The following is a 12643-nucleotide window of genomic DNA, read 5'->3' as shown; positions in this document are numbered from 1 at the left end:
AATACATATGTAATTAGTAATAATTAAGTAAAATCGATAAATCATTATGATACTTACTTGTTATCCTTGAGTTTAGTTTGTGGTTGTGGATCATCAGGGTCAATTTGATATTTTGGCGGTAAAACGATGGTGTAAGTAAAAGGACATTTGCTAGTGTTATTCAAAATCACTTCTCTTGTTACCCCGACTCCAACAGGAATTATATGGAAATTCAATTCTCCAAGAGGAAATAGAGTAAAACTAAAATTAAAATTATAAATATCTTACTACCTAGTACTTAATACCTCTAAAGCTATATCTCCACGTGCATTCATGTTTGAAAAAAATGTGAATGTGACTGTAAAAGCAATGAATGAATATGTATCAACATGGGAATCAAACATACGATAAATTTAAAATACTTACGTGTTATAAAAGGATGCTATAGTTACACATACTGGAAACTTAGCAACGACCACTTGATTTTTACTGCCATCCAATAAGGAACAAATATAGGCAGGCACGTTCACCAAATTCATCAAGGTAGTGGGAGTGCATTCAAACTCTGTTGTGATCAATTTTATGGTAGGCGGTAAGATGCCACACTCCGGTATTGCCGAAAATGATCGCAGCAAAGATGGTTCGGGGAAATTCTTTACCTTTTTCAGCCTAAAAATAATTTATAATTAATTTATTACACTAGGAGGGATCAGATTAGGAGGAATATCACATTGATATAGGGCCAACTCAGCGCCAAATATATATTGTAAAAGTTAGTACTTTATTTGATTCCATAACAAGCTAGCCCTTGACAGCGATCTCATCTGGTGGTAAGTGATGATGCAACATTTTTGTTTCAAAAACGTTGCTAGTGCTACTTTTTAATTTTTTTAGACATCCATAGATGTATCAGTATGACGGATTTTGCTGTTTATGCAAACAATATCTATAAAAGAGATAAAGAGGTTAACTAACTTGTAAAAAACATTATATCTTCCTCTATTCAGCATGTACAGTTCTTTAACAACAGTAGAGTTAACCTTGACGTTGCCATAGTTCAAACAATTATCAAAGGGATTCTCGTAAGCACATTCCACCATAACATCGTAGCATTCGGCTGACAAGTATAGCGAGTCGATTACCATTGGATTACCACGACCTTCCGCATCGTATATCTGGTGTTTCACAAAAAATTGGGACAAAGAGTTAAAGAAAGGGAAAGTATAGTTTACAAAACTGAATACATCTCAAAATTAAAATTAATTATTATTAATTAATTTTAAACTAAATAAGGTTCCATTTAGTCCCTAGTTCTTATTAGACACCTTAGTGTCGGGTTTGGATAGTAAGTAAGATAGTTAGGTAAGGTTTGGATAAGTCCAAAACCTTTATTATATCAATAAATGATATTGCACCAATAGCTAGTCTATTTACCTACACGGTGAAAACGCCATATGTGCCGTTAGTCGTCGTACTCGTGTGCTATGAGAACTGACTTCTTTACCTTTTAGATCATCTAAGAAAATATAGATTTGTACCTCTATTATTAGTGGTTTGTTTAAAATTACACCCACTCTACACGCTAAATAGGTTACGAGTACGACTTGATTATCGTTTCGAGGCACGACACCAGTCGTTTCAGCGATTATAAAATCCTCTACAAAATCGTTTGCATTGCGTATTTTCCACTTGATAGGTAGAATAGAATCGTTTTTAACAATAAATCTATCATCTTCTTTGCGATACAGCAAATGTTTCCCATATTCTGAAAAATCGAAATTAGGTAAAGTTTTCAATCATGAATCAATCAGGAATCAGTTTAAATATAAACTTGAATATTCACTAGAGCTTAGAAACATTTTTTTTAATTACCAATCATTTTAGTTAAAGGCAGTATCTCAACTATCGGAACGACTCCACTACATGCTAAGGTGACTGTGACTATTTCCGGATTGTCTTTAACGCAGAACAATAGATTACTCATATGAACCCCGACCTCAGTCGGAGCTGCTGATATGGACATCTTTCCTCTACATCCAGGCTTACAAAGAAAACATTCAGAATTATATAATGTTACGCATGTATAACATGACAGTCTCAATAAGTAATAAGATTTTATAATTAAAAATTTGTATTCTTACTTCAAGCCTCACAAAAGTTTTGTCAATTTGAAACACTAATGTGTCATCCAAAAACTCTATTACAATATCAGTCGTTATTAAGGAAGAATTTCTTAGATCCATTACGTATTTTTCTTCATATATCCTGTAACGTTTAAATTTTCTTACGTTTAATTGTTCTCGTAATTATGATAGTCAAATTGAAAAAAAACCAATCACGTACCTGTAGCTCCCTATAAAAATAGGCCCAAATTCAAAAAACTTTTGATCATCTAAATAGGTAACCTTGTAGACTTTATCTTTCACAGTCCTTCTGGCAAAATTTTCAAATATCTTCTTCGGACGACTATCCAATCTTAAATTCATTAATTCGAAAATAAGTAATTTGTTTTTTTATAGAAATGTAATATTTACACCTTTTATTATTTATTTATATTATTATTATTATTTATTTATTTATTATTTAATTAGAACGGCCATAAAGCCAATTACACTAATTAAACTACGAGTACAAACTAACATAAACATACATACAAAAATTGTTAAAATTATAAATTTTAAAAAGCAAAATTATATACCTCGGTAAACCACATATTCCTGTGACAATAATATCAGTTCGCGAATCGGGCCACCCACTTACTTCAACGAACCTTTTAACATTAAAATTTCCTTCATATTGGGGACTAAAAGCATATTTACATCGAACCAAGTCCCCTGGCTGCAGCACTATACGACCACTGTGCTCTGAAACATTTACCGTTTAGTATTTTAATATAGCATCCAGTCTAATTACTACATTAAACCGCATCCAATTAGAAAATATTCTACCTTAATAGATTTTTTGGCGATAAGAAAGTTAAACAACACAATTAAGAAATAAGTAGAAGTAAATAGTAGATTGTATACAATCTAATTGAAAAAATATTTTAGATAGTAAGATTTTGTAAATACCTAAAAATGATTTTACAGTGCGTAATGGCAGTGGATATGTCACATTTGCTTCACTGGCTTCTGCTGCTATTTTTTCTACTGAGTTAGATGGAATCTCGCTAGTTGACGTTTGTGATGAAGTGACCTGGAAAAAGTGTAGGTAATTTTTCAAGTTGTTCAAATTAATTTTAATTCTCAGAACACCATCTCTTTACTCCTGTAATACACCTAAATTTCTAATTTTATGTGTATTGTTAACCTTAGTGCACCTTTTATTTTGAGATTCAAAAAACAAAAAATAACTTTCGTCAAATCGGTAAATAATATCATAAAACAAATTGGGTACCTTTTTGCCACACGTACAATGCCATTTTGACAAAATATCTAATACGTTCTCTTGATTCGTGTCATCTAACATACTCAAGTCATTCAGCTGATTACATTCACATTTTTTAATCTGTGAAAATAAAATATGACAATATCTAAGACAGAGGATTAAACAATATTCGGCTAGGTATAGGTATAAGCAATATTTATAAATACCGGTGGTTCATCCAAATAACACCATTGTAATGGCTCTTCGTGAGTAATTGTTGGAAACGTTTTAGGAAGTAATACAGTATAAACGTTTTTGTTGGAAGTCTTCTTTAGAATATCAAACTTCTCTTCTTCTTTTAAAGCTTCTCGAACAAGATTAGACTCGGTAAACATTTTCAACAGCTCTTTTTTATATTTTACGTATGGGCAACTAATAATTGTCAACGGAAAGCCTCTTTGTGTAAAACTCGCTTCCGAATTCTAAAAAAAAAAAAACATTTTTATGAAGTTTAGGGCTCAAAATAATAGTAAATAATCTGTTTCTGTAATCTATCGATTCGCCTCAGCAACATTGTCTTTTGACAAAAAATATGGTATTTTTTTTAAATATGGCAAATAACAACGTTGCTAAGTAGCTTATCGACGAGTCTCAGAAAGATTAAATATTTATTAATTTCGGCCGTTAATAAATATAGTCTAAAATTTCACTTGGACTAGACTGACTCATTTAATCTTACTAAGCATCATTTTTATTGCCTGTATCTGCATGTCTGATTTCTTCTTAGACTTCTTTTGGGCTGAATTAATGATATGTCCAGTGAAATCATATAATGGAGTACCCAGTTCGCTCTTTTCTATTATCCAATTATTAGCAATGTTCAGAAGTCTTTCATATGCTTGCTTATAGTCGTTATATTTTGTATTCATCATTACATTTTCACTCCGCGTCGGTTTTCCTATGAGAATAAGAAAAAAATGCAGTGTTCGAAGTTTAACGTAATGACAAAGTTATGTCTTATGTCTCATTTACCTTTCAAATCTTCTTTCTTTATTTTCTTTCTGGATTCATTGTCATCTGTTATGATAGATTTACTGTACGGATCTAATAAAACAAAAAATATGAATTTATATTCATATTTTTTATATTTCAAACATTATGTGCCTATATTATTTACAACAAATTGACAGAACGTATTATATTTTTAATATAATCACCTTTACTATTCTTTTCTTTTACGGAATCCTTAATTTTTGGAAAACTGCAATAAAATATGTCATCAAAAAGTAAGTTGATTGTATTTAGTAGCAATTTTTTAATAACAAATAATGTTTATTTGATAATTTGTCAAATTGTCAAATAGTTAAACAAATCAACTTTTCATAGGAAATCGTACCTACCTATAATGATAAACAAAAATAGACAATTATTATACCTAATGTAATATTTTTAATGTAAATGTGTATCATATGAAATAAATAAATAAAAAAGAACAGTAATTGCAATTCAGCCAATTAAAATTTTCACCGGTAAAAACTAAAAAACGGAACAAGCTATGAATAGCAGCAGAACACTTGGAGAAGACTAAAAGCGATCATGCACTCATCCGATCCGAATCTGTGAAAATACGGATATAAAAATATCTACGTCATAAGATACCATACAAATAGTTCTATGACTACTTACGTAATACGTTCGTATTCTCACGGACTCGGTTCGGATCGAACCGCCCAACCTCTCTCTGCTATATAGTGTGTTATCTATGCGCCCAACTGCGCAACCCTAGCAAAATGTGTTTCATCGTTGGTCAAAATTTTACGCGCAGAAGTAAGTAGGTACCTACTTAGAAAAAAATCGATTTTAGCAGACAGATTGTTAAATGATAAATTATGGAAGACCTGAATAACTATTCCGTCTAAAATTTCGTATGCGCATACCATACGTCGTGCTCATGTCAAAAATAAAAATCCTACATTGCTACAAATTTACCTAAAATTAAACAATTAGTAGAAAAACAGTACCCGACTTTTTCGTAATGTCGTCGACGCCTTTCTTCTAAACCAAATGTGACGTAAATTGCTTTTAATTCTGCACTTGCATTTTCGTACTCCTCACTTTCCATTGTATTTAATGATTGAACAATATTTTGAATTTCCTTCTCATCATAGACTTTGCTAATGTTCCTATAACGTTTTTTTAAATCGTTTTTAAATAATTTATAAGTACTGACTTATACCTATTACGATCAAAGTCAAGTAATTTATTCAAAATAGGTAATAAATTACGTTTTCTGATGATCGGTTGTTGAAATTATATTATCATCTTACAAAGATGTGGTGACAATTTTTACCCGAACTTAAAACTAAAGCTACGATCGTTGTAAATACTAACTCATCAACTAAATCTGCTTCCTTTTGAAGATCTTCATAAGTCCGAGCACATTTATTAAAATCTGAATAGCACAGCAAGAGATGTATATTCCATATTGTATGTTTGCTTTTAATAATAGTTGTCAGAACCGCTTGAGGACTTTTAATAACAATACTTGTCAATGTATCAACTACGAAGCCTTTATCAAACTTAGGCAGTTTGAAATATTCAGTCAAGAGTTCAAGAATTAGATCCTGTGAATTTCACATGTCGCATTTACTACATTCGATTAGACAAAGCTACTTTAATAATAAAAATACTCGATTAAATGATGAGTTTAATGCGTTTGGTCTGTTTTTTTAAATATCACTTCCCTTTAGATAAAACCCCAACTCACTGAAATTAAAATTAAATGTAAATATTTAAATACTACCATTTGGAACATAGTCGCAGAACCAATTGCAGTATATGAAGAAATAGCTGATGAAGGCGGTGATTTTTTCTTTTTTTTGTCACCAACTTTAGAACGAGGTGTTCCTACGTTCATATGATTAGATAAAAATTGTATCTTTTTTAATATTGCATCAAAAGTATCATCCATTTCAGATACAGCTGAAAATTTTCAATATCTGTAAGTGGCTTAGTAGCTAATTTCATCTACTAAAACAACAAAGATAATGATTACTACTACATCTACCCTAATTTTTTTTTTTTTGTTAATTGCTTAACATTAGAGAAGTTGATTAACATGAAACAGATATGTACAGGGCTACTTAATTGTATCTTCTACCTAGCCTGCTCTATTACTGTATTCTTTACTTTAATGTACCTTCATACTCTTTTTCATCAGCATTTTCATTTTCCTTTGTCACATATTTTTGCGCTGTTTCATATAATTCATCCACAATGCTAATAATAGCAGATTTTGCAGCACAATTACAAACACATAAAGCATCTACAATACATGAATCTATACTGACTCTTGGTAAGCCCAGAGCCTTTTCCATCGAACAAGCCATTTCCTGACATTGTATTTCTGAAATGAAACTAACGTAAATAAAAAAATTAAGTACTATGTATAAAATTAGATATACAAAAACCTACCTTCACACGAAGATCCATGCACTAAAATTATCAATCCTTTTGAATGTGTGTCTGTTTCATTATTATCTGTTGATTTGGTATCGAAAACGTGGAGACATTCCAGTAATGGGTCAATTTTAGCTGCTTTCATTTCCACAATAACGTCTGAAATTATAACATAGTTTAGATTTGCCTCTTTGTTTACTTTTAAAATATTTTTTAATTTTATTAATATAATACTAAAACAAGATATTGTTGTATAGAAGCAGGCGTTACTTTGCGGAAGTCCATGATATGCAATGAACCAAAAACTTAATTTGCTGTAATCCGCTGAAACAGATCGAATCTGTATGATGCTTGCGACTGTTTTCGATTTCACCTGTTTCAGCGGATTACAGCAAATTAAGTTTTTGGTTCATTGCATAAAACAAGATAATTCGCTCAAGATGAAATAGTATAATATAAACAGTCTCATAACCTGCAATTATTTCCGTTTCGCTTCTACGTATCTTCGGAGAAACTGTATCTTTTACTTTTGGAACATTTTTGGGGCTCTTTGTTTTCCTGTGCATAACAATAAAATATTATAGTAATGGTTCATAATCACAACTAACATTGTATCTCGATATCAATGGATAAGACAATACTTGACAATAGATGCCGCTCGTGCAACTGCAAGCTTTTGTGCATGTTTTTCTTCCTCCTTATACCTGAAAAATATTTTTGTAGTAGGATTTCGATTTATTTCAGTAAAACGCTCGCAAACGTTATGTTCGCGTTTTGCACAGCTCCTTTTTCGCCATGCAATCTGAAATAAATCTGAAATCGTATATATTCTCATACTTTTTAACTTTTTCGCTGAACTTTTCATAGAAATTAATAATCTCAACTGGCATCCCCGCACCAGGTTTAATAGCGGGGACCAACATTTCATTGGGATTACTGTAATATTTGTCAAGCAATTGATAAATTTCATTCTCTTCTTTCCATTTCCTGCAACCAGACATTTCATTAGTAGCTTAACTCCAAAACTGTAACGCTTATTTTATGAGGGCATTTTATTTTGCGGTCGCGAGAAATGTCTGAAAATTATTTTTTGTGGGAGCCTTCATGCAAAATCTGACATATTTTCTAGATCCATTGGTTTATGTTGTACGTTTATATATTATTCAGTCTGTCCGTTTGTTCTTTTATATGTATAGTAGCAAAAGTTCTTTAAAAAATATTAAATTTTCAGTAGTCGCTTATGTATAAAATATTCTACAATACAATATCTAAATAATAGATAAATAAAGAAATGTTTACTTATCGCTATGTGCTATAATGAGTTCAATAGGAAAAGGACAAGGATTAGTAAGGCCGAAGTAAATCTCGGTAGTTTTTGCCCATGGTAAAGTCGGTGGGAAAGTAACATTTGGTCCAATTATGTGAACATGAGGTACAATGCCTTGTCCAATGACAGGAATAGTCAGCTTATTAGGATTCATGTGGAATTTGAACACCAGAAGACCCTCGTAGAGCATCTGTCAAATAAAACTAGAGCTTAAACTGAAGCAGTTAATAATTTATGGCTTTTGAAAAAAATCTTTGTCATAATATAGGTAAAGCTCATGTTCAAAGACTTAAAATGTTTAAATTGCCGTTTGGTGTTCATAAAATTACAAAAAATCGCTTTGCGCTCCTTTATAAAATAGTGATAGTTTAAGTTAATATTAGCATTAATAGAGTGAATTAGCATTAAGCTTAAGGAATTACATTTTAATATCGGATTAACGTACCCGAGATAAAGATAAATATTATTGCTAACTAACCTCCATTGTTGGTTTAAAAGATATACTTATTAATCCGCCTTCTCCAGGGTCATATTTCCCTGAACTGTTATGTAATATCAAAGCCTGGGTCCCTGGTGTTTTTAGCCTCAAGGTGACAAACCAAATGCAAGTAGGTTTTCCTCTATATGAAGATAAATATAATTGTATTCAATATCAAGCTACGATAAACATCATTACTAATTTAATTGTTGACACTTATCAGCACTTACACGTTTTTAAGAGGAATTGTGCACATAATTTTATCTCCACATCTAACAGAACCAAAATTAATCTCTGATACATTTGAAGCCAAGTAAGGGACTGCACAGAGGGCTTTCATATTAATAGGAATCGATACTCCGTAGGGAACCTTTAGGAAGAGTAGGTACATTTTCAAATACAAATAAAACATGAAATTTACTAGATAAAAACTAGACTTTTGTAAACATTGATCTTGAATAATAACTTTTCTGTTTTAATCAATTTAATCTATTAGTTCACCCCGATGTCGAAAGATTTTCGTTTGTTTTCCAGGATTGTTTACCTCGATATTGAAAGAAGTTTCTACGTTTTGCTCTGGTTCAGTGAAAACCAGAGAGGTTGGTGCAAACGTTACTTCAAGTTTGCCACTTTCTCCAGGATTTAATTTTCCACACAATTTTACCGTTAACCAACTTGGAATTTGAGTTCCTTTAGCAAAGTGTAATTTGGTTACAATTGGCCCATAGTTAATTATTTCAACACTGCATTGTATCTGAAAATATAATCTTGCAGTAAGTTTGACTAATAAACTAAAATTTAAAAGATTTTTAAAGTCAAAAACCGTTGATAAGGACTGCAACTATTTACTTTACCAACTGATATCTCACGTTAGGGTATAGTATATATACCTTATTACATTACAAATTAGGTTATAAAAAGTATCGATCAATACAAAATATGATTTTATTGTTCTTAAAAGAAAAATCATCGCTATAGTATTTTTTCTAATACTGTAAAAAATTACCGTACTGCCAGTGATTACGACACCATAGTCAATGACGTAGGGTATTGTGATAAAGCCTGGTATAGAACCCGATTTGGAAGTCGTTTGATATGAATTTACAATTTCTGGCTGCGAAGTGATGTGGTCTGTAACTAACATCCGTTCTATAGCTAATTCTATATCCATTGTAGATGGATACGCATCCTGAAATATAAAACTATTCATTTTTAATCTTTATACTCGTATTTTACGTTAAAAATACCTATTCATCTATTGTATTCTAACAATCGTAAGGAAAACATATCAGTTCTATGGGCAAAAATCAACAATGTAATAAGTGTGTAATACTATTCTGTTCTTATCAATCCAATATGACAATAATTACTGACTGATTTAAACAAAGTGAGAAGGTATAGTAGTTCAATCACGTAGCAACGGATCAACGTGATTTTTTTCATTGGGTATAGTTAAAGACTTGGAGAGTGACATCATAGAATACTTTTTATTGCGAAAAATCAAAGAATTCCTACGGGTTTTTAAATTCTAAATCCACGCGGACGATGTCCCGGGTATTAGCTAGTCTGTTAATAAACACGTTACCGAGGATGAGCATATATGCCAATCCTGCTGAAAATGTCGGTCTTCAAAGCACTTTTCTGTTATAGGTGTATTTAAATGTTCAGATACAGTGCTAGTAAATATTTCATTGATTGCTTCTAAATATCCTGGTGTCAGAATCGGAATTGCCCTATATCCTAATTTAGGGTCAAGCTGAAAAGAAGTGATTTATGCATATAAAAATTTACTTAGTAGATACTAAAGAGGTCACTACATTTTTAGGGTTCCGTACCTCCAAAAAAAAAGGAACCTTTATATGATCACTTCGTTGTCTGTCGTGTCTGTCAAGAAAGATAACCTGTCGAATTACCATGAAATTTGGCAAGTAGGTAGTATAGCACAAATAAAGGAAAAAACCCGAAAACCGTAAAATTTTAGTTACATCATAAGAAAAAAATTAAAATGTGTTCATGAACAAATATTGGTATTTTCAACTTTCAAAGTAAGATTACTATACCAAATGGAGTATCATATAAAAGGGCTTTACTTGTATATTCTAAAACAGATTTTATATAAAGTTGTAAATAATTTATAAAAGTTTTTGATTGTCGTGCAAAATGTCGAATAAATACGACTGTAGTGCGGAACCCTCGGTGCGCGAGTCTGACTCGCACTTGGCCGGTTTTTTTGTTAACAAACCTGTAATAATACCGGTCTCGGTAAACAAATATAAACTTGAGGTATGACGCCCCACCCAATAACTTCTATGGATACAAAAGGAAGGTGGCCTATTTCCAGTATAAATGTCGTTTGAAAGTGACCCTTTACACCTGGTCGCACTTCAACTTGAAGTGCTGCCTGTTCCTCTGGTTCTAACACTTTTGCCGTAGGTATTAAACCCAGGATAGTTCCATAAAGATCATTTTCAAATGTTGGCTCATTTAAGTATGTTTTATATTCGAAAGAAAGTTGGGCAATATTAGATATCATCAGAACTTCTGTTGCATTTTCGTGAAAAGAACGAATTTTAAAATTAATCTTCTGCGTGTTAAGTGTGTACAATAAGTCTGAACTTTGCCCCGTTATCATTACAGTTTCCGGAGGACCACCTAAGACCTCGCATTCTAATGTGGCACGAACGTTTACATTAATTTTTGATCTAAAAATCACATTCACATATTGAACTTCATTTGGTTTCAAAACTCCACAGTGAGGAACTACTTCTAATACGTCATGTATGGCTATATCGTAACGTTTTCTAAGTTTTACGAATTTATGTATCCATTCGAATTCGTTGTCGTGATCTTTGTCAATCATTGGTGATATTTTCATCATCACTCTGTACTTTTTCACTTCAAAATTATTCTCATCTTCAATCCTTAAGTAATTAGCTATTGATGTGATTGGACTTTCTTTCATGGGAGTCGGATCTCTGTTGTCTCCTGATATTCCAACAGGAGAACCTACTGGTGTTCGACACGCTAAAATTTCACGTAGTTCCGCACCTTCTGTATAACCAGTATAATTATCCAATTTATTAATGCTTACGTATGTTATTTTGTCATTAATAATTAAAATTTTGTCTTACCACTAGCTGGTGTTGTAGCAGTAGAATACTTAAAAAAATCTTTAGAGCTCTCATTATTTTTTAAGACCTCACGCTGTAAGAAGACCTTTTATATTAGGTATATATTGATTTTAGTAAAAATAACAACAAAATTGTTGAAAGAAAATACTTACCTGCGCCATCGGTGATTTTGTTACTATACACTTTCTCCAATTAAATCTAAAGCAAGCCAGAAGAGGTGTGACGTTTTGAATTTTAATCGTATTACTCTCAATACTTCCATTTAAAATGCATGTAAAATCTAGTCTTGGTGTTAGAACAATTATGTTTGGAAAGTTTATTTTTCCTATGAGTTTTATTGCATCCTGAAATAAACAAGGATCATTATAATATAACATTTCGAGTTAACGTACCCATTATCAATAGTTTTAGCAATATTAAAATGCATGCATTTATTACTTTGTTTTTGTGGCCTTTAAATCTTAATCGCATCAAATCACAATATACTCTGGACTTAAGGGTTGTGTGCTTAGTTGTGTCGAATAGTATCTGTATTTTCATTATTTCTTGGTCTTCTAATCGTTCTTCAACAAGATGTGTGAGATTAAATGCCCATTTAATTTTATGTATGTCTTCAAAGAAATGTAAAGGTTCTTTTTTCAGAGGCTCAACTGGTTTTAAAGTTAGATAATCGATGAATACTTTAGAGCGCCGTTGTCCGTTTTCATGAATGATAGTGGGGATATTTAAATCTCTCTCGTTATAGCATACGCATCCACATAGCATTTCGTCAGCATGAGATACTTTATACGAGCTTTGTTTTTGAAGGATCGCAAATGGAGGTTTTACAGATATTTCGAAGTCTAAAGGCAATTTGGAGACATTTTTAATAGTTACCAAATCTGAAAAAAAATAGAGTTATAA

The 12643-nt window shown here is 31.8% G+C and overlaps 2 protein-coding genes across 2 annotated transcripts in view; one reads left to right on the top strand and one right to left on the bottom strand.

Annotated features, from left to right (window-relative positions):
- Maf1 (repressor of RNA polymerase III transcription Maf1) overlaps positions 1-12643 on the top strand; it is a 131113-nt gene that overhangs the window by 46163 nt on the left and 72307 nt on the right. The gene's annotated exons all lie outside the window — the stretch shown is intronic.
- LOC117996838 (hydrocephalus-inducing protein-like) overlaps positions 1-12643 on the bottom strand; it is a 40870-nt gene that overhangs the window by 17237 nt on the left and 10990 nt on the right. The window contains exons 18-48 of the mRNA XM_069499113.1: positions 12179-12621; positions 11893-12084; positions 11741-11813; positions 10852-11660; positions 10195-10365; positions 9616-9798; positions 9154-9363; positions 8840-8979; positions 8610-8751; positions 8104-8321; positions 7642-7791; positions 7277-7362; positions 6820-6963; positions 6545-6751; positions 6149-6327; positions 5737-5969; positions 5367-5528; positions 4563-4606; positions 4378-4449; positions 4104-4303; positions 3573-3827; positions 3376-3486; positions 3051-3174; positions 2678-2843; positions 2323-2454; positions 2121-2244; positions 1852-2020; positions 1518-1744; positions 955-1154; positions 406-648; positions 58-240 (exon numbers count right to left, since the gene is read on the bottom strand). Coding sequence (XP_069355214.1) covers positions 58-240; positions 406-648; positions 955-1154; positions 1518-1744; positions 1852-2020; positions 2121-2244; positions 2323-2454; positions 2678-2843; positions 3051-3174; positions 3376-3486; positions 3573-3827; positions 4104-4303; positions 4378-4449; positions 4563-4606; positions 5367-5528; positions 5737-5969; positions 6149-6327; positions 6545-6751; positions 6820-6963; positions 7277-7362; positions 7642-7791; positions 8104-8321; positions 8610-8751; positions 8840-8979; positions 9154-9363; positions 9616-9798; positions 10195-10365; positions 10852-11660; positions 11741-11813; positions 11893-12084; positions 12179-12621 — 5992 coding nt within the window. The remainder of the gene's footprint in view (positions 1-57; positions 241-405; positions 649-954; positions 1155-1517; positions 1745-1851; positions 2021-2120; positions 2245-2322; positions 2455-2677; positions 2844-3050; positions 3175-3375; positions 3487-3572; positions 3828-4103; positions 4304-4377; positions 4450-4562; positions 4607-5366; positions 5529-5736; positions 5970-6148; positions 6328-6544; positions 6752-6819; positions 6964-7276; positions 7363-7641; positions 7792-8103; positions 8322-8609; positions 8752-8839; positions 8980-9153; positions 9364-9615; positions 9799-10194; positions 10366-10851; positions 11661-11740; positions 11814-11892; positions 12085-12178; positions 12622-12643) is intronic.

This window comes from Maniola hyperantus, chromosome 1 (assembly GCF_902806685.2).
Source record: "Maniola hyperantus chromosome 1, iAphHyp1.2, whole genome shotgun sequence".
Taxonomy (NCBI): Eukaryota; Metazoa; Arthropoda; class Insecta; order Lepidoptera; family Nymphalidae; genus Maniola; species Maniola hyperantus.
The sequence above is the reverse complement of the archived record's forward strand: the minus strand, read 5'-3'. Positions and strand labels throughout refer to the sequence as shown.